The sequence below is a fragment of the Pyricularia pennisetigena genome, chromosome 6 (genome assembly GCF_004337985.1).
Source record: "Pyricularia pennisetigena strain Br36 chromosome 6, whole genome shotgun sequence".
NCBI lineage: Eukaryota > Fungi > Ascomycota > Sordariomycetes > Magnaporthales > Pyriculariaceae > Pyricularia > Pyricularia pennisetigena.
Genome location: NC_043744.1, coordinates 4,171,141 through 4,195,229, shown reverse-complemented (window position 1 = coordinate 4,195,229; position 24,089 = coordinate 4,171,141). Strand labels below are relative to the sequence as shown.

Genomic DNA, 24,089 nt, shown 5'->3' with positions numbered 1-24,089 from the left:
TCGGGGCGTCCTCCTAGTCTTCTGACTGGGCTGGGTTGGCCCCACAAAATCCACCAAGAGTCGCAACTGTATTTCGGAAGAATGCCCTCTTCCAGTAAAGACTTGTTTTGCTGCCTCTATTAATTTCTCCCAATTTAGTTGTATCGCCATGTCCTGTCCCTTGCGCCCTATTTCTTTTACAACCGTTGGATTGTCAAAAAGAAAAAAAAATAGATCCAAGGAAAACGGGCCCACGGTAGGTACCCAAATCTTAACTTGCCGGGCTGACGCCCAGGCTTGGTTACAGTGTTTCTCTAACGGTGCGGAGATTTGGAATGCAGCGGCTCCTTTCCCATGTTACATACAGTGTGACTGCGGGCTTGGAAATTCGTTTCCTTTTTGTTCCCAACCTGCAGATTCTGGCCGTTCTTGCCGTCAGTGAGCTCGGAGTTGTGAAAAAGAAAACATGACCTGCGCCACCCGTTCATTCCGAGGAAACATGGTCTTTCTCAACATGGCAATTTTCTCTCCCCTTTTTTTTCTGTCTCGTAAGCGCAAACACAACCGAGCAAAACAAGACAGGGGAAAAGCAAGCGAGCGAGACAATGGTTGTTTTGTGACGTGATAATGTGGCTCGGTTGTTTGTCTTGGAAACACCACCAGCCTCTTTTCTTTCAAAAGGTACAATCCATGTTTGACACCGGACAACCCTTTCTTTTGACAGGCGAGACAGGTTGCATGATCACACCTTTCCCTCCTTGGAGAAGCGTGCGATCGTCATGCCCCAGATCAGCGGAAGCAAATTCTCCCCCTTTAGTCCACCATCCATCACAAGAAGGACAAATGTCTTTGCTACTGGCCTGTGCTGGTGCTTGAACGGCGGTCCCTGTCTTACCCCAGGATCGGGAGTGAGCATTGACCACAAGACCCAGATGTGCCAACCACGCGCCAAAGTTGCGACGCATATTGGAGTTCGTGTGCGGGTGCCTGGCAAAGCTGGGAGTGCTGGATATGCAAAAGTCTAGGCTGCTCGCTCTCATTGCTCAGCAACGTTCGGTACTGCGGTACAAAATTTGGGTCTTTAGACGTTTGCGCCCCCAACAAGGAGACGCTCCCGGAAGCGCCCCGACGTTCTTGGAGGCTCCATTTGTGCTCCATCGTGGCTCCAGAAAAGCTCATTCTCTTGTTCGCCTCCAGACACTGTTTGACGCCCAGCTCAGCCACAGGCATATGCCTGCTGCTTAATAATCCTTTGTTTTTTTTAATCGTCTATCCGTATCAAAGCCGGGCCTCAACAACCGGGGGAATAGAAAAAAAGAAACTCCGTCTTGCAGAGTGAACCAAAAATCACCTGCTTTTGGTGGCTGTCCGTCCTCCTTACTTCAATCCCCACCAACCTTTATGTTTTGTGACGAAATAAACGTATCTACCACCCTACCTTACTGAATCGACCTCGGGTTTGCTGTCACGGTGAATGTTAAAACGTTAAGCCGTTCACGCACATTAATTACATTTGTGCCGATGCTGCCGGGCTGCAAGAGACGAGTCCAGATCCGCCCCGCCTACCGAGTTTACTCTGTGGATCTTCCTTCTGTTTCGGACGTGAGCCGTTTGGCTTCGGCGCCGCTGCGATGTTCATGTTGCCTTGCTTATCCGGGATATCTTTGGGGCCTACGCCCCGCAACCGTTCGCTCACCCACACACACCACACCTTTTCTCAAAAAAAAAAAAAAAAAGAGCCCGTCGCCACAGTGTTTGTGTCTCCTCAAGATGCATTCCCATGGTGCGGTACGTGGTACAGTAGAAATCCCGTCGGGGTGTGGCTAATATCATCTCGCCTCCCAGTCGGCCTTCTCTCCTTGGTGTCATTGTAGAGAGGTCATGATACCGGCCACTTACTGCTCATGGTCTGTTTCGTCATCATACCTCGACTCCCAAAAGCGTCTCTTGCCACACCTGCATGTTACTAACAAGCGAGCTCCAACGGGTTGCGTGATCTTCTCCCGCTGTATGACATCCCCGACATCCCCTGCAAAAGAATCCGAGAACAAAACATTCGACATCTGACGGAGAAAACACATCAAAAAGTACTGTACAGTATTGTGGCCTTATTCAAAGGAGCCCATACCCTGTCCAAACCCCTGGCCCATCCACGAGGGTCGGCCACTATCGTCCCGCCTGCATGTAATCTGGCATGGCAGCTCTCGACGCAAAGAGGGGCTTTTTTTGCTTTTGTGAAGAGTCGGAATCCATAAGCTGTCCCTCCCAATAAAAAAAATAAAATAAGAAAGAAAAAGAAAAGAATTTATCCATTGGCTATTTGCTTGAGCTTCAATTAACATGTTTGTTGTATGAGCCCCGTAGACCGGCTCATATGAAGTGCATGCAGCCCCTTACCAATACATAATACCGGTAGGAACATATCGTATAGCCCTGCTTCTCGTTTCCTCTCCGTTCGGCACGATCTCAAGCCGAAAGCTGCACCTCGGTAGCTCGACGATGACATCCTCGTGCGTCCCGCGGCGGGTCACCTGCTCCTTGTGCACTCCCTACCTACTGTACGGTATTTCACACACACATTTCTCACTCACTCACTCACGCACACTCACACACCACAGCTTCGATACTCAATGCATACCATAAAAAAGAACACCCACTCACTCACTCACTCGCCCTTCTTTCTCCCGTTGGCCCTCCCACATTGGCCAGACGCAGAATATCATAGGCTCGGCAGTGGAGACGGTGGTAGCATCCAGCACACCACACCCAACCATTAGTGCTTGAAGTCGGGGGCAGACGGCTAAACCATGGAGGGAAACGATGTTGTTAGTGTGTACTGTATATGGAAGAGAGACGATGAACAGAGACCCCTTTCTAACTTTTTTTTTTTCCCTTTTGCTTCACACCCATCCTTTCTGCGAGGTTCGCCGCCCTAACGCCACAAGTGTGCATCACCTTTGTCTCCACACCGGCACGACGGAAGTTCTTCTAGGTGGTATACCCAATGGGCTAGTGTATGTCTAGACACCGGGCTCTGAGAATTCACTGCACTGCATCGAGACCGAGATGTGGTCGCATTCTAGGGGGCCCTTGGCCGTCAAAGTACTCCCCCCGTCCATCAAGAAATAACAAGGGAAAGAGAGAGGGAAAAGAAAAAAGAGCATGAACTTCGCAGCGGTAGATTAAACGCACGCTCATCTTGTTCCCTGCACATGCATGCACATATAACGCAGGCTAGCAAGGCTAGGTGCTATTTTACTCCTTGGCCGTGCAGCAACGGTATAAATGTCGGCGTCCCGGAATTGTACAATCGCAAAACAGGCGACCGACCGGGCCAGACCACTCATATGTGATACCTCCCTGCCGGCACCCAAACCTGGTCCAGGCAAAAGTCCTGGGCTGAGGCCGTCAGCGGGCGTGTGTTTCAGCCACTCAGGAATAGAAAAAAAAAAAAAAAAAAAAAAACGATTTCCACACAATGAAGCAAAGTGACAACCGCATACGAGAGAGAGAAAAAAAACGCCACCACAAACCTATGAACTGGTGTCTTGGCCCCAACAAGCGTAGATCCGTCGGCTGTTTTTTTTTTTTTTCATCTCCATCGCTCGTATACCCGAAGCTATCCGTCAAAACCGTACGATTTTCCCCTGCTCAAGGAGGAAGAAAAATTGTAGATTATCGAGTTCGTGTCGTCTGTTGGGATGCATCGTGACGTCGATCGGTCGGGGCTTTTGGCGCTTCGTTTTTATTTTCTCTCTTCTCTTTCTAGCCAACCACCCATCCCCCCAAGCCACTCACTTGCTCGGCGGTGAAAAGAAGAACCGACAGGGCGTCACGCTTGCGCATTCTAGCTCCCGCCTGGCTGCAAGCCATCTGGACTGCATGTCTTGCATGCCTTGGTTTGCTTCTTCTTAGAGTTCTTAGAGGGGAAAAAAAACAAAAAAAAAAAAAAAACGATTTTTGTATTTGAGATCTGCATGCCAACCAGTCTTTTTGTCTGCCGTGTTTGAGGCTCAGCAACACAAACGATGGCTTTTTTACATTGCTTCATCGTGGGGGTTAAGCTTGGTGGCTTGGGGGGCTGTGCTCTCGGACTTGGTTAAAGTTACCATGGAAACCTGGAAGAAGCAGATGATCCAAACTAGCCTTAGGTGGTCAATAGTTGCTCGCCCTAATTGTCAGCGTCGTCTTGAAAGTTGCATTTGCGGCGAACACCGTCATCGCCGTGTGTCAGCTACTGTACGTAATTTGAGCCTCATCATCTCAGTGCTTTCAAAGCAAACTTCTCTCGGTATCCCCTTAGTCCGGACAAGGCCATGCAGATCGTTGTGGCATTATATCGTATTTTTCGAACTACCATTGGGGAGAGATCAGCCATGTTTGCAACGACATAATGAGCAAGGAAGTCCCGGGAACTTTCGAGTCTGTGTCTGCAAGCCCTGGCTACCCCTCATACATATGTCGTGGTGCGCAAAGCCAGCATGCCTGCCACCTTTGGAACAGGCACCATTAAAGTGAAGGGCTAAGCGTTTTCGCGAGAAACAAAGCTGAAAAGTATGGTGCTACTTATATACCACAAAATAGCGTAGAGAGTAGCCACAGCAGCTGGTTCCTGTTGAAGTTGCCCACATGAAGATTTTGAGATCAAGTCTCGCCTACAATCTCTCCGCTAGCAATGGATATGCCATCTCCTCCTTAAACCCATCGTGTGCAGCAACTGCTCTGTAGCCTCTCTATCGAGGTTGTCGAGTCCGGTATCAATGAATAAGAGATTTTGCTAGCAAGCCTTGGTTTGTCCATGAGGCGTTGAGAATTCCCAATGCTATCATGGTTATACCCTTGTCACACCTTTCTCGATCAGCATCTCATCAGATCTGGGACAATATACTCGGTCAACTAGAAGCTTGTATAGAGCCGCATGACCAATTGTGTAGACTTATATTAGAATCATGAGTTGTTAATGGCGGAAAGCTTCCGAACCCGTCCGCAAAGTATTTCAAGTTTTCAACCGGAAAATGAGACAAATTAAGAAAGGGGTCCCTGCCAGATCAAGATCAAGAGCCCTCTTTTTGCTGTCAATTCCCTAGTATATGGCTATATCTGTGAAAGGCACAGACTGTGTTGTTCAGGGATCTAATAGGTGCTCGTGTTTGCTCAATGTCTACATTTGACTTTGATTTACGTACAATGAAACTCGTCTCTATGGGTTTTTGTAATTCCTTCTGGATATGCCCCAAGGCAGAAGAGCTGGGCTGATAGCACAAAAGAGCTTTATCTGGGTCATTAGTGGTCGTTTTCGCAATTTGTTTTCAACAGCTTTATTGTTATCAGTCCATTTCAAAAGATACATTTTTAACTAGCAAACAGGTCCTCCTTCCTAGGTAGCTCAACTACTGAGCTGTTTGCTTTCCCGTCTGTTTGATTGTCGAGCTGCTAGATAATGTTTGTTTGTGCATCTGGTGCGTATTTGGTCTCATTCAGCGCAAAGATTACAATTTGTTGCAATCATACTGCCTGGAGTAACGAAACTGATTGCCCAAGCTTTGCCGCTGATAAACTGTTGGAGTCATGAATAGTCCATCACAGCATAAAAATGGTGAGTCAATGGAAAATCAAAAGCGGCTTTGATTAAATCGGAATATAGATTTGAAAGGATAAAGTTATACCTTCAAACAACGCAAATAGTATAAAGCCAGCTTATGTAAAGGTATCATATTCATTATGCAATATAAGCATATAGCTAGTTCAGAACAGTATTTAAAGCACCTCCCCAAAGTGCCACAGCACCACCAAAAGCCCCAGTTTGCTGCGTCCCCCCGCAAGCCAGCCTCGTGGAAGAAGACGTGGCTTTCAGCGTCTGAATAGGTGCGGACTTGGATGTCAGTGTAGAAGTGTTAGGGGCCCATTGGTAACGGTACAGTAGAAATGTAAAATCCTGAGTGTGACGGGTTATGGTTAGTTGTGCGCCAGTCATATCGCCAGTGGCAATGGTCCCCGTCGGCGAGATAGAGCTGCTTATAGTCTCTGCAGGACATCAAGCCCAGGTCAGAAAAGCCATGATGCGATGTATGCGATTGTCATTTAAGGGGTTCAAGCAGTCAGTCGCCAACAAGGAGGGATTTCCACCCAACACGAATCAGGGGCGGCTTTTCAACTGAGGTCTCGTGCTGGTTTCCCACCCATATAGTCCATGGGTGAAAACCTAGTCTCACTGGCATACTTGAGGCCAAGGCTGTTCCGGGACGACGCCGGAGCACCGCTACTGGTTGTCGCGCCCACGACAATGATTAGGGTGGTGAAAGACCACGTGTTAGTGCTACGGTTGCCGGTGAACACGTCGGCTTGAAGCGTTGATGGGACAGGACCGCCGGGGATGTCTCCATGAGACCAGATGCTTCGAAACGCAGGCAGGCTAGTGGGAAGAGCAACGTGGGCTTGGGCACCCGTAGGCAGCCCACCAAAGGGACGAGAAACAACCGCACTGTAGTAGCAAACATGTTGAGAATCATTGTTTTGCTTGATCGTTTTGGTAACCTAGAGTTTATACAGGTCACAGTACATTTCAAGGAGGTGATGAACAAGCATGCCCGACATCGCCAAGTGCATGCCGCCTGAAGCCAAATCAGCTGGGATGTTAGTATTGACAGTGGAATTGATATCCAGTGAGAGTGAGATTGATTCCGACTTGATGACGAACAAGTGCGAGCTGTTACCTTGATGCTATGTCTATATCCAACCCTAGTCTGGAACTTACCCCTTGCATTGACGAGGCATACCGGCAAGACTGGCTGCCTTACATCGCCCTTCCCGCTCACAGATCAATCTACTCACTAAATAAGATGGGTGATAGGCAGCTGTATTTCTGTTGTTTTTATTTGGAGATACAATACAACAGTTCCGCTCATCCCTTCCAATACTATGCGTTTTTATTATTATGTCGATGATCTGTAATGCAGACGCTGGAGTCGTGCTTATAAACTAACTACCAAAACTGTCCTCACCCTTCCTCATCCTTTGACCTCTGATAATACACGTCACGCTTCAGGAGAGAGGATGTCCTTTAATAACCAAAAGAGGATTGCACCTGACCGCTCTATGACTAACTTGCGGTCTAGATGTACTTGCTTGGTGATTCTGTTCTACTCTCCATGACCTGGGCAATAGCTTGGCTGGATGAATTCGTTTCCGTCTCTTAGCGAGGTTGACAAAAAGGTACAGTTTTCCCACCAATCATTAATCTCCAGGATTTGATCCCTGGGAGCTTTGATCTGCAGTAGCGGGTCTTGAAAGTGCGGAGAAGCGACACATACATCTGTCTTGCCAATGACAATGCGGAGGAGAATGCGGAGACTCAGACTCAGACATTTTTGAAGGTCTGGGGTATGGGGAAGCTATCCATCAGGGGGCAAAGCAGGGGAGCTTCGATGCCCGGGAAACAGGTGCCGAACTGAAGGGGGACCATTTCGATATAAATAGGACTGATTGCTCTTTAGCCAAATTGCCTCCTCCTCCTACGATCTTACGACTTTTGTCGTCGCGAATCCGTTCGAAGCAACAACCGCCCCGTCAGTCCAGTCCAACCATGAAGGTCTCGTCCCTCCTCGCCATCCTGGGCGTGGCCACCACGGCCACGGCTTACATGCCTGCCGACCTCCCCCGCAACGCCCAGGAGTTCCGCGCAAAGCATCCGGTCGCAAGGCGCGCCGACCCGGGCTGCCGCCGTCGCTTCACGCCGCGGGCCTCGACGCACGACCTGGACGACGTCTCGGCCGAGTTTGAGCAGGCCGTGCGCGATGCCAACAACGGCGGCACCGTCTATCTGCCCAAGGACAAGCTGTTCGTCATCGGCAAGCCGCTGGACCTGACTTTCCTCAACGACATCCACGTCAAGCTGGAGGGGACCATCAAGTTCACCAACGACACGTCGTACTGGCAGGCCAATGCGTTCTACCACCCCTTTCAGCGGTCGCTGATGTTTTGGAAGTGGGGCGGCAAGGACATCAAGATCTATGGCGAGGGAGTCATGGACGGGAATGGGCAGAGGTGGTGGAACGAGTTTTCGGGGCTGGAGTAAGAAGAATCCGTTCTGCTCAGATTGTGATCAGCCCCCGACCACACTTGGTGAGAAATAATGACTGACATGCTCCTTGTAGGATTCTCGATCCAGACAACCCATACCTTCGGCCGGTGCTCTTTTACGCCGAGAATACAACCAACCTGCACGTTGAGGGAATCTTTATGAAGGATTCGCCCGTCTGGCACAACTTTGTCGTCACCTGTATGAGGAATCCCGGTACCTTGAATTTTGAGACCAAGGTCTGGTGCGCGAAGATGACCGAGTGGCTGACTGAACGCGGACACAGCCAAGGATATCACATATAAAGACGTCATCATCGAGGCCATCTCCAACAACGCAACATCCCCGCCCAAGAACTCGGACTTTTTCAACTCGCTCAACGTAGATGGCGTCACTGTGGAGCGCGTCTGGGTCAACATTGGAGACGATTGCTTCAGCCCCAAGAGCAACACGTCCAACGTCCACGTCAACACCATGGTATGTCCATCTACCTACCCAAGATTTCCAGCATTTTGGACGGGAGAAGGAAACAAAAAAAAAAAAAAAATAGGGTTACCCTCCCATTACTTATAGCGTGACCGAATGAGTGCTAACATTTGGTAATACAGTACTGCAACGGAACTCATGGGCAGTCCATGGGCTCACTGGGACAGTACGAAGGAGAAGTTTCCATTGTGGAGAACGTTCTGATAGAGAATGTGGCCCTGTTGAACGGCGACAATGGGGCTAGACTTAAGATCTGGGCTGGCGAGTCGGTTGGTTCAGGTAGGTCTTGTCTGCTCTGCTTACAAGCATCTTGACGAAAAGAAAAAAAAAAAACAATCATCAAAGACCAACCGGGTCTGACGCAAAACATGTCAACAGGCTGGATCCGCAACGTCACGTTCCGCAACTTCTACGCCGCCAACCTCGACTTTGTCGCCCGCCTCGACTCGTGCTACTTCAACATCCCCAGCGAGACCTGCAACCGCTTCCCCTCCAAAATGAGCATACAGGACATCACCTTTGAGAACTTTACCGGCACGACCAGCGGCAAAAACGGCGACGCCGTCGCCAGGCTGACCTGCTCCACCAGCCCCGACGCCGTGTGCGAGAACGTCGTCTTCAAGAACTTCAACATCACGAGCCCCTGCGGCGGAGCGCCCGTGGTGATCTGCGACGGCGTCACGGGCCTGCAGCACGGCTGCGTAGCTTTTGACAGCCCCGAGGCCACCGCTGCCATGGCCAACAAGTGCAAGGCGCCGATGGCGAGCATCGAGCCGCCGTGGCCGGTCAGGGACTGGAAAAACAGCAAGTGAGGGCGAGGATGGATTGGAGAGATACTGGCAAAGACGGGGACATAAGAAGGAAAAGCTTTTTGACTTCTTGCCACTTGATAGAGAATAATAGATCACAGACAGTTTATCTAGAACTATCCTAGGTAGTTCGTACTTTTCGTAATGTAGATGAACTACGAATCTTATCACTGAGTAGCAAGAGTTAGAGTGTGCGCTTTGTTAACCTTTCGACGTTCGTTGCACTCTATCCTTTTTGTTTGTCTATGTATAAATTTATGATAGACGACCTCGACATATCTGGAAGATATCTAGCCAATATCCCCAGCCAGCGAGACCTAGCATTAGTTCCAGTAACGTCTGGTTAGACGAGGAAAGTGAGTACGAATCTAGGTGGGTAGGCATGCTTCGGGGTATGTGGGTCCTTAGACAGCCTGATGGGATTTCTGGTTTTCTATGCAAGAATGCAGGGGGACGGAATATAGAAAAAGGGGAGGCGATAGAGAAAATAGTGGCAAAATGGCCGACGCACCCGTAAAATACAAGGCTCAAACCTGGGGGGCCAAATAAATAAGACTATCAGGGTTAGATAATGTGACCTTTCACCGAAAAACTTGTTTGTCTCCGGGACAACATCCTTATAGGCTTTACATGTGCATGCGTCTGCAGTCGCCCTTTCTTGCTGAAAAAAAAAGAAAGAAAAAAAAGAAAAAAGACAAAAAAATAATGGGAAAGTTTCAAGTTGAGCTAGGAGAAGGCAGGTACTATGGGTGCAATTCAGGCATCCTATTCGAGCCGTCGGCCGGCGTATCTGCCTACGTGGGCTCTGCTGATTTCTTGATCCATACGGGGGCCTCATGTTGTCTCTAGTCTAGGAAATTATTCCTCAGCTTGAACCCATCATCAATCAAACCACACTCATTAACTCGTAGTAACTTTTCCTTCGAAGCCTGCCATCCCATAGCCCTGCATACTTTAAACTCCAAGCAGCTCATATGCGCTTCGGTGTATGTCACTCGTTTATTTATTCGCATTTCTCCAGCAACACTGCCCAACCACCACAGAATAGAAAGTATAAGCATAGCTGCCGGCAAGTTTACTTTTCGTCACGATGAGTCAACACGAGTCGTTAGAAAAGGCGGCGTCTCCCAGCTCAGATCTCAGCCAAGATCCTGTCGACAGTTCAAAACCACAAACTCCCAGTCTTGACCTACAGAGAAGCTCAGATTCATCCAAGACTCTTTCTGAACCAGAAACCCCAGAGAAAACCGCGGCCAAAGACAGCGCAACTGATCCAAAGTCGTCAGAACCGTCAAGCAAGAGACACACCATCAACTTCAGCCGACCAATACCCATCATGACGGGTCGTAAGACGACGGTGACATCTTATTCTGCCAAGGCGTCTCCCCCGAACATGAAGCGCGGAAGCCCAGAAATGCAATACGGAGAAGACTACCAAGGCAGGCTTGCCTCCTACCCTTACGCTCCTAGATCGGACAGCCACCAGACACCAAAGCGGGCCAGGACATCAGCATCTATGGCCGAGTCCGCGTCGAGTGATTTCAAGCTGACAGCACCGGCTCAACTGTCCCTCGAACGCACATCTCAACTCCAACCAGGCAATACTAAGCAGCTACCGTCAAGCATGGGAGCCAGCGGCATGGTGGGATATCCTCCTCCCATGTCTAGTGGAATGGCAACCCAGCGGCAAGAATCCTTCAATCCATCCACAACCTCATCTTCAAACTCCTACAGTTCCTATGACGCCAAATGCCTGCTATCACCTCTGCAGCCGCAGCTGTCCGCGCGGGCCTACGAGAAGATGCCCGAAAATGGGCCAACGACGAAGCAAGTGGCTCCGATGATGCCAAACTATCCAGATTTCAAATTTACGCCTCCTACCTCTACCGGTCTGCCCGACTGCGCCCGATTTCCAGGCACTGAACTGCCACAAACAAAACGTTCAGCGCCCTACGAAGGTCCCCGCATTGCGGAGAGCAGAAGCCAGCGGCCCTACAGAGCCCCTGCGAAGCCGATCCACAAGACCCCAGAGACCCACGGGACCTGGGAGAAATCCCCCTATGGCATCCCATACGGCCCCGAGCGCCGCGACGGCCGCCTTCGGACGCCCGAGTGGTACCGCCAGCAGGGTTACTATGTCGACGAGGAAGAGGACGAGGCGCCTCCAGCCAAGAATCCAAACTTTGGCGGCCTCCCCCGAAACATCGACTTGGTTGCGCGCGAGAATAGAAAAAAGAAGGCGGCAGATCCAAATTACGTGGCACCTACCTTGGAGGAGTCCATGTGGCTGCTTACCCTGGAGGAGCGTCGCGAGACTGAAAGGAAGGAGGAGGAGGCAGATGCCGAGCGCCTGCGTCAGCAGAGGGAGAAGAAGCATCAAAAACAACGGCAAGGCGGGTCGCGTTAGAGTCAGCAGACCAAGCCCAGTTAGGGGGAGGGTGGTTCGTTCGGCGCAGCGGACCAAGAAGGCTGGGTTGCGGTTGAGGCGGAACGGAGGCGGAGGAGGGAGTTTCAGAAGTTGGTGGAGCAGTACGAGCGCGAGTGTCCGTACATTTCGGCGTTGCGGCCCAGTAATAACTTGACTGTCAGGAGTAATTCAGCATTTACAAGCGAGAGAAGCAACGGCAAGATGGTGGAGGTAGGGGGAAACTGGACTATAATCGAAGTCGGGGATGATCCGTTTGTTAGCAAGGACCCAGAGGGCGACTCAAATATGACCATGATTGATACCATTCCCAAGGAGCAAACGTCAAAGGAACTTCAGAACAGCCATCTTCAACAGCCAACAGAAGCCAAAGATGTGTTCCGCGGCCGCGAGGACACGCTAGCGCTCTACCGGCGGCAGAAAGAGGCCTGGGCCAAAGAAGACGGGGCGGCCGCCGCCGAAGCTAAAGTGGATTGGCACCCCCTGACTACCGACAAGGCGATCTGGGAGCAGCAAAAGCAGCTGGAAATGTGGAACCGCCGGAAGGCGGAGCAAGACGGCTCTGTCAATGCGCCACCGACGCCAAAGTCGGACGCCTCTTCGGGGGTCAGAGAGCAGCAGAGCTCGGGCTCCCTGGACTTTTTGCCCCAAAAGACAAAAGAGCGATTCGCAAAACTTGCAACCGAGATTCACGAGCAAAGCAGGTCTACAACTGACAAGATGATGGACGGCGCCATGGATATGCATATCGGGGAGACGCAGTTGCGGTCGGACACATGGAGGGAGGACCATGGGCCCAAGACTTCAGCCAAAAAGCCGCCGTCTAGGATCATACTCAAAGTCGGAGGTGTGAAAAAGGCCAGAGGGACAAAGGAAAATCCCATAATCTTGGAGGCGGAGACAGGCAATCTGGTTGCCAGCGAGGAAGAGATTGCGGAGCAGCAGATGCTCCTTGATATGCACAAACGACGACATGAAGAGCTAAAGAACAACTCACAGACTTTCATTCAACCCGACACAAAAGAGAACAACATACCGACAGACAATGGCGACGGCTGGTTGCTGATCAGAGGCCAGCTTGGCTACAAGGAAGAGACACATTCTCCAAGATTGTACTCGCCATCGAGACCTGTCTACTTCCAGACAGATTCTGAGTCGGCAGCATCAAGCAGTATTTCTTCTTCAGGCGACACACCCCAGACGAGATCTCCGATGGTGCCAGCCTTTGAAATGAGGATTCAAGCAGACTCTCCAACCGACACAGCTTCAACGTTGGCGTGCCAGCTGAAGGGCCAGGCCAAGTCGAGTGAAAGTTGTTTCTGGACTCCGGACAGATGGCTCTCTGGTCAAGATGTTCCTGAAGGAATACAAGACCCCGTCTCTGAAGGTTTCGCAGACGAATGGACACCAACACTCGCACCCCCTTCGGATACCCGAATAGCTATACGGATTGCAAAAACGGCTTGGAGTACTCACATGGCGGGCAAGCCAAAGCAGACACCCAACAAGGAGAAAATGTTAGCGGAGCAAGCTGAAGTCATCCCAAGGGAGCACCGCAAGTCGCAGACAGATTTCATGCTCAGCCCGGCAGCCTGTCTAAGCGACGAGGACTATTGCAAGATCTGGGCGGAATGGGCTAGGTTGACAAGGATCAAGCGCTTTAGGGCATCCGATGGAGGTCGGCTGCCTGAAGATGAGGGGCTGTGTGAAGGCATGCTCGAGGCTTTTCTCGAAATGATGACGAGGGTGTCTGTGGGAGCATCTGCGTCCCAAGGACAGGCTTTGAAGAACGAGTATCACAGATTCAATGCAGCCCCCATGCTAACAATGAACAAGGACCAAGTGATGCAGGATGGGCTTGGATCAACGTCTAATGGGCCGGACTCAAGTTCACACCAACAAGGTCCAGGATCTGAGGACGACGGATATACCATCTTGAATGGGCAACCGTCCGCCCTTGCTGATACCTCGGCGATAACACAGCCTGCTCCTCATGAGCAGCTAGAGGTTGTTGAACCGCAACACAACAAATCAGAGTACGATCGACATTAGGAGGTCGATTCCAATGATCTCTTTACACATCTTCATCATCGAGTTTATAAGTTGAAGGCAGAATGGAACCCTCCCCCACGGGTGCGACTCGTCAAGGAGTTTATCGAAAGAGGCAGCTTACAACGGCTTGACCGCAAAACCCGCGAATACTACTCCACTCTAATGAACCTGGTTCAAGAACAACGGACTGCGCAGGTTGATCCTCAGCATGATGGGGATACGCAAAGAACAGCTCGAGCATCGAACGGCACTCAGGAACAAGGCGAAGCGCCCACCGTCAACAAGCCGGCCGGTGTCATGAGGTCAGATAGTCCTTCACTGGGGGTGCCTGTTAGCATCTCCCCGGTGCAAGCCCAGGCGATCGAGTTCTTTCGCCGACAGATGGAGGCCCAGGAAGACAAGGAAGGTTGGATAAAGCTACAAGCAGGGCTGATTGCGATGATGCAACAGTCGCAGGAAACCAAGAAAAAACTGGAAGAATCTGCAAAACGACTCAATAAAACCAGGGCGCAGTTTCGGGAGCAGTGGGGTGACGAAACCTCGACAGACGAAGATCCATACCCCGAAGACAACAGACTGGAGAGAATGGGCGGGCGTAAAGATGCTGCTCCTACGACCGATGCCATGTGGTGGGACACGAATGCTACCCGACAAAATGCTCAGATAGACCTCCGGCACGCGCGTGCCGAGCTTTTCGACCTCCTATGGAGAAGGCGCAGTTATCTTGAGCGTGAGCAGGAGGCTAGTTGGGCGAACAAACCAGCATCGCCCTACATGGGTATCGAAGACCATCGGATCAGACGAGATCTGGGCAGGGTCAAGAGATTGCTAACCCAGCTGAATATCGCACGCTCCAGGCTCGATCCTCCAGAAGAGTGTGTGGATCTTTCGGATGGAGATTCTGCGCTAACCCTGTCGGCCTTTGGGAGCGATGAGGACAAGGGCGGCGGTGACGGGACTGGAAAACAACGCCTTGGCTACACATAGTGGTGAAATTCGACAGCGAAGGCCACCGGTCCGCGAGACCTGGCTTTTGGGTAGATAGAAGAGGATATTACCCCGCAGAAGTATTTGTGAATGTGCCCAAGGATGCGGCGAAGATAGGCGATGGAATTATCGAGGGCGTGATGGAAAATGGGCTTCAGAGTTTAGTATCCTCTTCAGATCATGGCTACTGATGTAGTTGTTTCGCCGCATGCAAACAAGTTTGGGCATGTCTGGCTGGTCTCGTTTGTTTGTAGCGTTTTCTCGCATCTTTTCTGAATTTGGACAAAGGAGGATAGGCCACAGCGATCAACTGAGGGAGAGTTTTTTTTATCTATCGGTAGAAGAAATCAAATCGATACGATTCCATTCATTGGATAAAATTGAGCACGTGTGCAGCAGTGAAGATGAAGATTTAAGGCGAAGAGTCGGTCACTGAGAAAGAAAATTTGTCTTTATGTTTTGGTGACGTGACTAACGACCATGGGCCTTTGGTGCGGGGAATATTTTGGCTCTAACCTAGGCCAAGGTACAAGGTAGCACTGTTCAGGCACGTGGGCAGTGCGATTGGCTGGAGAGACCTTCCGTCTCATGGTTGGCGGGCGGGTTTGTAGTGGATCAAGGCACTGTTGCTGCCGTCGTTCCCGAAGGAACCAATACCTGATGGCGGCGATCAAATAAGATACCCACGGTATTAGCAAGGATACCTTTTGGAGAAATCAGAATTTATCCCCTCTCCGGCTTGAATCATATATAAGGTTCAAGCCTTTTTATTCGATGGACGGTTTCTCGTTACAACAACAGTGACCAATTCCTCCCACCGCTGGTTTCCCCTCATCGCCCCTGGGCACCGCACAACAGCAAACCACCCAAGATGCTTGGCCCTCTCCTCCTCGCCGGCGCGACCTCGCTCGCCACCGCCACAACGGGCGCAATGGAGGCCATCATACCACCCCAGCTGCGTGACATCCTCAGCAATGCGACCAGCAACCCGCTGTACCAGTACCCGACCTCGCTCACCCAGGACATCATCCCCAAGGGCATGCACAGCCACAACGACTATTGGCGCCCCGTACCTTTCTACTCGGGCCTCGCGCACGGCGCCATCTCCACCGAGGCCGACGTCTGGCTGTACGGGGACGAGCTGCACGTGGGCCACGACCGCTCGTCGCTGACCGAGGGCCGCACCTTTGACAGCCTCTACGTCCAGCCGATCCTGTCGGTCCTGAAGCGCCAGAACCCGTCCCACCGCTTCGTCGGCGGCGGCGAGGCCACCAAGTACGGCGTCTTCGACACCGACCCGGGCCAGACCCTGTACCTCTTTGTCGACGTCAAGACCAACGGCGCCGAGACGTGGCCCGTCGTCGTCAAGGCGCTCCAGCCCCTGCGCGACGCCGGCTTCCTGACCGTCTTCAACGGCAACACCACCACCCAGGGCGCCGTCACGGTCGTCGGCACGGGCAACACGCCGCGCGGGCTCGTGCAGGGCGTGTCGCCTAGGGACTACTTTTGGGACGCGCCGCTCGCGCGCCTGGCCGACGCCGAGTTTGCCAACGTCACGGCCAACGAGAGCCCCATCGCCAGCACGAGCTTCAACGGCCAGTGGGGGGACACGGACGTGGAGGAGGGCAGGCGCACGAGGCGCACGGGCAAGCTCAACGAGGCGCAGATGGCCCAGCTCGAGGCCCAGGTCAAGGCCGCGCACGACAAGGGAATGCTCACCAGGTACTGGGACACCCCCGGCTGGCCCGTCAGGACGAGGAACGCCGTCTGGAGGACGCTGTGGGATGCTGGGTGTGATCTGCTCAACGTTGATGATCTGGGCGCTGCGGTTGAGTTCTGGGAGCAGGAGGTTATATGCTTGCATATTGTTGGGAAAAGATGACACACGAGGTGGGTTTGTCTGTATTAATAACTAATATAGAGTAACATGATTGTTGCAAGTAGCCTAACGACCCGACCCTTCTTTTCTTACGGACTGAATGTGCTCCATACATACAGCTTCTTAAACAAAGTGAAACGACGAAAGCAAGGTCCAAACTAGTCTAGTTGGACCATTGAATGATAGTATCTTTGATGTATTATGGACCTCAAATTCTTAGTCTCGGTACTGAACTTGGCTTTCATACCACTTCCTGTGCTGCCCGCAACATTGTGTTCTGCTCCACCATCAACGCCAGCCCAGCCGCCTCCTCCCTCAGCTGGCCGGCCTTGGTAGGATTTCCCATCCTGCCATAAAGCGACGCCTGGTGTCGGAGCAGATGAGAAAGTAAATAAGGCTCTGCGCCCTCGGCGACCCTCCCCAGCATCTCGGCAGCCTCGGCGTACCGCCCTCTGTACTCTGAGATGTGCGCCATGACGCACCACGACTGTGCATAAAAGTCCCTCGGGACATCTTGGGGGATTCGAATCGGGGCTACGAGGGCCTCGGCCAGGTCGAACCGCCTGAGGCCGACCATGGCGGCGGCGATGTCCAGGTACGCCGGCACGAGGGCTTCCGGAGGCCGCTCCTCGCTGTCGCTGAAGCCCCGGAGAGACGCGGCGGCATCTTGCAGGACGAGCAGGCGGCGCTGGCGCATCTCGGCGGTGAGCGCGGCGTCCGTGTCCATGTATCCCATCCGGTAAGTCAAGGAGCCGAGCCCCCACCTCCAACGATGCTTCGAGTCCCGCCACAGCACGTCGGCGAGGAATATGTACGCCTGGTGTATGGCGTCGGGGTGGACGAAGCTGCCGGAGCGGAGCGAGTCCCTCATGGTGGCGAGGGTGCGAACGACGGGGTGGTCGGCGTCGCCGCCGAGCATGGTCGCCGTGAGCTGGCGCGTGAAGCCGGCGATCATGGCGAGCATGCCGGCGCTGGCGCGGCGGGCGTGGAAGCGCAGGTACGCCTGCGTCATGCACATCATGCCGAGGCGGAAGAGGGCGTAGCGCTTGCTGCGGAACTGCCAGGCCAGGCAGGCGTCGACGAACCGCAGCGCCTCGACGCTGTGCTCGTCGGCCGCCAGCAGCGACAGCGCCCGGAACAGCAGCCGGAAGAACTCGTCCGCCTGCTCCGGCACCGCCGTGCTGTCGCCCACGTGCCGGCAGCACTCGGGCGACCCGACCTTGTTGAACCCCCTCGCGTCCGGGACTGGGGTGATGCCGCAGTCGCAGACGGCCGTCGGCAGCGCCATGCGCTCGATGGTCTCGCTGATGGAGCCGAGGATCCCCTGAGAGTGTCTGTGGCTGTCCGGGAGGGCGATGTTGATGTACATGGGCGCTTTTGCGCGTTGTGGTGTGATGGGAGACTGGGACCGGCTGGGCCATGCTGCACCGGGTAGACGCCCTGTGACCCTGAGAGGCTGCGCGGCGACAACCAAGCTGGCGTTTTTTGTGTTTTCCGACCGTGAGACCGTCAGAGCAGATGAAGAACCGGACTGTTCAGTATCGTGTACATCGGAAGAAACTGATTCGGATGTAACTTGGGTGCTCAATGGTCGAGGGACACCTGACAGGATAATGGGTGAAAGACTGGCAGGGTTTGGTGTCGATACACGCGATGGTGGAGGAGTCCAAAAGTCGACATCTGGCGGGGTGTTTACTGTAATATCACATCACAGGCATGGGGAATTAGTAGGTGGAAGTATACCTGTTTGTTGCTTGAGCGTGGCTAATTCCATGACTTACCGTCTCTTGCTGGCCTGGCTGGTTTTGTGCTGCGATTCCTCGACCTCCTGACATATCGATCAATCTTGGACTTGGAAACAGGCCTTTTCCTCACCATAAAGGCAGTCTGCTTCCCCAAAGCTTGTCGCCTGGCTCGGATCTGCACAATCGCCTCATACTCTTCCGCTTTGATATTCTTGAGCACCCCCCACTGTTTGAGGCGGTTCATGTACTGCTTGCGTCTGTACAGTGATAGCAGCGTGTTAGCCTAGTCCTGGCACGCGGGAGGTAACTGATTATGAACAAAGGTCAACACAGCGTACGTTCCCCATAGACCCAGCTCCTTCATCTTGGCTATCAGCTCGTTGAGCTCACAGTCTTGGTCCTGATAATAGTGCTCTATCTGCGGACGCCATGCCTCCCAGTCCTTATCCGTTCTCGGCCTGACCGGAAATGGGGGTACATGCATCGTCATCTGTGGCCGTGGTTGAGTCATCGACGAGAGGGCAGACAAAGTCGAGGGTTCCTTGTCCGCCATAATGGTCCCAAGACGATGGTTGGCCGTGCCTGCGTGGTTTTCTGTTCAAATTTGACAGTGGGTTGCGCCAAGTTTGCGCTTCGTACTACCACTAACTTTGTTACCATCCGTTGTTGAAGGGACGAATTTGTTAAAGTACTTGGACAAGACAGGGAAGGTAGCTACATACCTAGGCAAGATGCATAAGAACTAGCCCAATGTGGAAAAAACGAGAAGACTACGAGTCAATAGCAGAGATACTGAGAAGACGTGCAGTCAACGTTTATAGCTCAAGGAACCCTACCTTAGCCCAGGGAGCCCTACCTGAGCTATCTACCTTTACCTGGGCAGTTAAGCTTAAATGCTTCCAACAAACAGCAGCACAGGATGATTCCTTGGGCAACACATCCTGGTTCATTCCTTAAACAATGGGTTGTTGGCAGATCCCATTGTTGGATCATCCCAACACAAGATTTTTGTGACAAGAAATCAATTGCGACCTAAAGGATCCCTTGCATGCTTCTGTTTCTAATATTAGGTGTTATGCGGTGACGATGTGCTTGCTGGGGATTAGGTTCCTCCCATGATTGGATGCGTGACTTCCATCGCATGCGATACCGCAGTGGAGCCAAGAACCTGGGAAAATCTCAACCACATCTATTCTCGAGGCTTCAAAATGACAGTGTGACAAAGTGTTTCTTGGGTACCTTGAGCATCACGACCCGATTGGGAGGAAACGGCTGTTGAGAAATGGGAGGCCGTATCCAGTGAGTTGTATATAATCTCTACTTACAGGGGATTTCTCCAAGGCCTCGTGGCGCAACGGTAGCGCGTACGACTCCAGATCGTAAGGTTATCCGTTCAAATCGGGTCGGGGTCAGTAGCAGAGTGGACATCTTGCAATGGTTGTCACTTGGAATTTTTTGGCTTCTTTTCACTTCTGTTCAAGTTCAGTCCTCCTTAGTAGCTTGCCTCGTGTTAAAACAAGAATGTGTTTAAACTGGGCTGGTCTTTTCTCAATTTAATTTTTTATTAGCCTATTTCTTAACATTCGACCCTCGAAGCTGATCCCAAAAAGCCCCTGCCCAGCAAGACAGCCAGGTGACACATTGCCAGCCAATAAGTGAAATAGCAGGCCAGGGTTAAACTATAGTGGATATTATTAACTGGGGCGCTCGCTGTGTCCATGACGCGTTTTGCTTTGTCGCGGAAAAGTTCAAAGTCAATTCGCCAGCCAGGAAACCCACACGAGATTGTAACACCAATCTGCCCCCTGACTTGAAAGGTCAATCTGCTATCCTTGCTGACGTCGGCTGCAAAAACTTGACCCTCATTCTGCGGCGATTTCTTGCTGAGATAGGAAGTTCAGTTCTGTTCTAATCCAGATGGAGCAGGTAGCACTGCATAATTGCGGTGCTTCCCCTCTTCGCAGTCTTGGCTTTTTTCATGGACAGCACTTTCAACCCCCTGCAATCGGCCGTTGGTCACAGCAGTTCACATCTGGTGGCGGGCGGAAATTAAAGCTTGTCACCCGCCTTATCAGGCTTGCTTATGCTTAATACCTTGTTCGAGATGGCGGGGACTCATGCCGCCGCCCGACGCCCGACGATGGGATGCAACCTCGTCATCAAATGTTTGGTGGATATGACAATGATTACACGATAAAACCCGGCCTGGGCTGCTCTCCATCTGAGGTTTGACCGCTCCTGGGCCGATACCAGGCACCAGTCCCACGGTCAATTCCAGAGGCGCCTGTACTCAGAACCAAGATGCCGCGCCTCCCGCACCACCACCCCGTCGCGGCGCTGCTGCTCGTCGGCGCCGCCTTCACGGCCGCCGTGCCCTGCACGCCCCGCGACCCGTTCAAGCCAATCGACCCGCAGAACTGGGTGAACCCGGACAACATGACCTGGGCCGACTACAAGCCAATCCCCGGCACCAACTGGTCCGACCCGACCCGTAGGGGTTCCAGCAGGAACTTCAACATCGCGCTCGTGACCATCGACTACACCGACAGGCCATTCATTGTCACCCAGGCGACGCAGTCCACCATCTTTGGAAACCCGCAGCCCGAGGTTTCCGGCCTGAAGAGGGAGGATGTGCCCCAGTACTACAAGGAACTGCTCAACGTCCCGACTGAGCTGAACCGCGGCCACACCCTGCACGAGTACTGGATGGAAGATTCGGCTGGCAGGTTTGGAGTCGACCTGACGTCGTTTGGGCCGTATCAGATGCCCAGGCTTGCATACCAGTGCGTTGTTTCTTTGTGTTCATCCCAGGCTGGGTTTCGGCTCGTCTTTGGCATCGTCTTAACACGTCGGCAACTAGATACGGTGTATCGAACGACTTCAACCAGGGTGCCTGCCCGCCAGACCAGAGCTGCAACTTAAACATCCGCACCGATGCGCTCGCAGCATGGCGGGCCGAAATCGGCCGTGAGGAGGCGGACAAGTACGAGCTTGTCTTTATCCTTTCCGCAGGCCAGGACGAGTCTGCCACGTGAGTCGCGCTGCCGCAACACTCAAGAATATCTGTATATCTAACAATAGCATTTTTTAACAACAGGTGGCAAGAGTTTGGAGAGATGCGTTTCCAGTCTCGCGAAGACGTTCCCGAGGAGTTCGGCCCTCCTTCCAACAGTTCGCTGCCCAACTGGGGCCGCACTCGATACGTTGAGTGGACGAGCTGGGCGTCTGCCGCAACACTTTGGCCCAACGCCGGCAGCGGCAGCAGCACCCAAGGTGAAAGCAGTGGCATGGCTGTTTACGCCCATGAGCTGAGCCATCTGCTCAATATTGGTGATAACTACAACGTAAGCACTTTTTTCATGACTTTTTTTAGCCAATGTTACGTCGACACAGGAACAGCATTACTATCCAGACCCAGCCCTAGCACTCAATCTCCCATACCAAGTCTGTCTGAGACGCACAACACTAACCAGAAACTCATACACTAGAACCCATATGGAGTCCCGCTCCAGAGGAGTTACACAGGCCCTTGGTCCATGATGTCCAGAGGAAGCTTCAATGGCCCTGTAAGTATAGATATTAATGCCAAAAGTCGTCCAATCCCTACATACCTTACTAAATTATCCATCAGGGTGGACCTCACACGCGATGGCAAGTTCCGGCACTGAAGGGTGGGAGCCAGGGATCCCTACACACAATCCGTGATAAGGTGGTACTGGGACTGGCCTCAAACCAAAGCGTGGTACAACTATCACGGGACGGTCTTGCTGATTCAGGCATCGTCGTGGCGACTTTTACGGCCCGTTCTGTGGCCCCCGGACCTGGAGGCCTGTTGGGCTTGAACATTACACTCGGAGCTCGAGGTGACCTTTCGCCCCCTTGCAATGTCTCCACAGACGTGTTCTGCGACGGCCGCGGCTTCCACACCTACAATGTGGAGGTTGTAGACCGCATGGGAAGCGACTCCTTTACGCCCGACTCTGGTGTCATGATATCCAAGACGAAGAACGTCGGCCCGAATGGACAGTGGCCATCCCAGCCGTTCCAAGTAAGTGCAGTCACTGAAAAAGAACAAACATTGGCGTATCACTTGCGCTGTAACCCTATGCTGACACTGCCACCCCCCCAGTGGATGATCGACGCCAACCCCCAAGACATCGAGATGTTTGACTTCATCCGGCCCAACGGTAGCGTTGCCATGATCACCCTCGGTGACTACCGCCAGCTATCCGACGCCCTCTTCCACGCCGGCACGCGCTCCGGCAGTGAATACGAGTTCCGTGACGAGGCCAACCGGCTACACTTCTACATCCTCGACAGGCACCGCGACGCCGATGGCATTTTGTCGTACACCGCAGCTGTGAGGTCCCTCGATGGCTCCGGTGGACCCAGCACGCACGGTGTCGCGCTCGCTGAGGGCGTGGTCGGCGCCGCTGCCCCCGGTGCTGCTACCGAGGCCGGCCTTGCGTGCTTCTTTGAGCTGGAAAACACTGGCAAGCAGGTTACTGCCGGAGGGGCGCTGCACCCGCAGCAGAACATTCAGGAGTTCCTGAGTTCCGACGTCTACAGGCTGACTGCGGAGGTGGAAGGTTCCGGGTGGAGGGTCGAGGTACCCAACGCGTTGGCGCATGCCAAGTTCGGCGAGAAGGTCTGGACCAGCGTCGCTGTGGGCGCCTCTGCCGATGCTGCTGACGAGGCTGTTGTTACTCTTCGGGCGGTTTCTGAGTCGGCTGGAGATGTTGCTGCTACCGCCAAGTGCCGGGTGACAAAGGCTTAGACCAATACGGGTACTGTACGCTACATGAGCTGTAAATAATGAGACGTTATCCGCGCCGCACTCACTGAGGTTCAGGATAAGGGCATAAACATAAACACTGGCAATGACGATGATTATTAAATACCAAGGACGTGTAGGTGCAAATAAGCTCAGACCTGACGGTGAAATTATATTAGCAGACGAGGTATTCAAGACTAGGCTAAAGCCTATAGGCGTTCTTTGATAACGTTTTCCTGGGTAGATACTAGATAGTGCTACCGGACGACTTGGGGTGCCGGCTGTTGCCTGGCAGGTTTTTCTTTAGTTACCTATCTTCTGCATATGTACCTTCCTGCCTATGTCACTGGTTTCCTTGACTTCTTTGCCTGTTTTTCCACCGTAACAGGTACTCTCCTAGCTAACGGCATATGATGCAAGATGGAACAATACGATAAAGGTAAAGTACGGAGTCCCTTTGCACACGGCCGGGGTCTGATTCGCAGATAGGATCAAAAATCGTGTTGGTTATATATTTTGAGGGAGTGGATGGGTTTCAGAAAAAAAGAAGAAAAAAAAAGGAAACAATTTCATTATAGCCCCATAAACTACTTCTTCACCGCTCCCCCGCGTCTTGGACGTTCAGCTCCCTGTTATCTCTGTCCATGGCACCTGCATAGGGCGGTGCTTGGCCTGGCACTCTGTAATGTTCAGCTGGTAGGTCTGCCCTTCCTTCCAGTCCGGGTTCTCCCACTCGGCCTCGGCACACACGACCTTGGCCTCGGCACCGCCGGTGGCCTTGTATCTGTAGAAGCTTTCGAACCGCAACAAGGTGCGAGTCAGCTAACTGCCCATATACGAGGTGTAATAGCAAAAAAAAAAAAAAAAAAAAAAAAA

The 24,089-nt window shown here is 52.5% G+C and overlaps 8 protein-coding genes across 8 annotated transcripts in view; 4 read left to right on the top strand and 4 right to left on the bottom strand.

The window, feature by feature from the left end:
- Nucleotides 1-2,372: 2,372 nt before the first annotated feature.
- Nucleotides 2,373-2,753, bottom strand: PpBr36_04988 (uncharacterized protein; the record flags this gene model as incomplete). Its single annotated transcript, XM_029892146.1, has 2 exons — nucleotides 2,373-2,528; nucleotides 2,649-2,753. 2 exons carry the CDS (start codon nucleotides 2,751-2,753, stop codon nucleotides 2,373-2,375), a joined length of 261 nt encoding a protein of 86 aa, XP_029750276.1.
- Nucleotides 2,754-6,129: 3,376 nt separating this feature from the next.
- On the bottom strand, nucleotides 6,130-6,753 carry PpBr36_04987 (uncharacterized protein; the record flags this gene model as incomplete). The annotated part of the gene is made up of 2 exons (XM_029892145.1): nucleotides 6,130-6,460; nucleotides 6,734-6,753. 2 exons carry the CDS (start codon nucleotides 6,751-6,753, stop codon nucleotides 6,130-6,132), a joined length of 351 nt encoding a protein of 116 aa, XP_029750281.1.
- An 808-nt stretch (nucleotides 6,754-7,561) lies between these two features.
- On the top strand, nucleotides 7,562-9,354 carry PpBr36_04986 (uncharacterized protein; the record flags this gene model as incomplete). Its single annotated transcript, XM_029892144.1, has 5 exons — nucleotides 7,562-8,049; nucleotides 8,133-8,257; nucleotides 8,364-8,533; nucleotides 8,665-8,821; nucleotides 8,888-9,354. The coding sequence occupies 5 exons, from the start codon at nucleotides 7,562-7,564 to the stop codon at nucleotides 9,352-9,354; spliced, it is 1,407 nt and encodes a 468-aa protein (XP_029748979.1).
- Nucleotides 9,355-10,441: 1,087 nt separating this feature from the next.
- On the top strand, nucleotides 10,442-14,815 carry PpBr36_04985 (uncharacterized protein; the record flags this gene model as incomplete). The annotated part of the gene is made up of 3 exons (XM_029892143.1): nucleotides 10,442-11,753; nucleotides 11,820-13,783; nucleotides 13,880-14,815. 3 exons carry the CDS (start codon nucleotides 10,442-10,444, stop codon nucleotides 14,813-14,815), a joined length of 4,212 nt encoding a protein of 1,403 aa, XP_029748980.1.
- An 871-nt stretch (nucleotides 14,816-15,686) lies between these two features.
- On the top strand, nucleotides 15,687-16,697 carry PpBr36_04984 (uncharacterized protein; the record flags this gene model as incomplete). Its single annotated transcript, XM_029892142.1, has 1 exon — nucleotides 15,687-16,697. The coding sequence occupies one exon, from the start codon at nucleotides 15,687-15,689 to the stop codon at nucleotides 16,695-16,697; it is 1,011 nt and encodes a 336-aa protein (XP_029748981.1).
- A 238-nt stretch (nucleotides 16,698-16,935) lies between these two features.
- Nucleotides 16,936-18,923, bottom strand: PpBr36_04983 (uncharacterized protein; the record flags this gene model as incomplete). Its single annotated transcript, XM_029892141.1, has 3 exons — nucleotides 16,936-18,389; nucleotides 18,476-18,696; nucleotides 18,778-18,923. 3 exons carry the CDS (start codon nucleotides 18,921-18,923, stop codon nucleotides 16,936-16,938), a joined length of 1,821 nt encoding a protein of 606 aa, XP_029748965.1.
- Nucleotides 18,924-20,740: 1,817 nt separating this feature from the next.
- On the top strand, nucleotides 20,741-23,216 carry PpBr36_04982 (uncharacterized protein; the record flags this gene model as incomplete). Its single annotated transcript, XM_029892140.1, has 6 exons — nucleotides 20,741-21,222; nucleotides 21,300-21,470; nucleotides 21,537-21,783; nucleotides 21,928-22,005; nucleotides 22,071-22,487; nucleotides 22,569-23,216. 6 exons carry the CDS (start codon nucleotides 20,741-20,743, stop codon nucleotides 23,214-23,216), a joined length of 2,043 nt encoding a protein of 680 aa, XP_029748966.1.
- Nucleotides 23,217-23,834: 618 nt separating this feature from the next.
- The window catches only part of PpBr36_04981 (uncharacterized protein), a gene marked incomplete at both ends in the record, with an annotated part of 804 nt that continues 549 nt past the window's right edge, over nucleotides 23,835-24,089 (bottom strand). Inside the window, one exon of the mRNA XM_029892139.1 lies at nucleotides 23,835-24,006. Within this exon, the coding sequence (XP_029750279.1) occupies nucleotides 23,835-24,006 (172 nt within the window). The remainder of the gene's footprint in view (nucleotides 24,007-24,089) is intronic.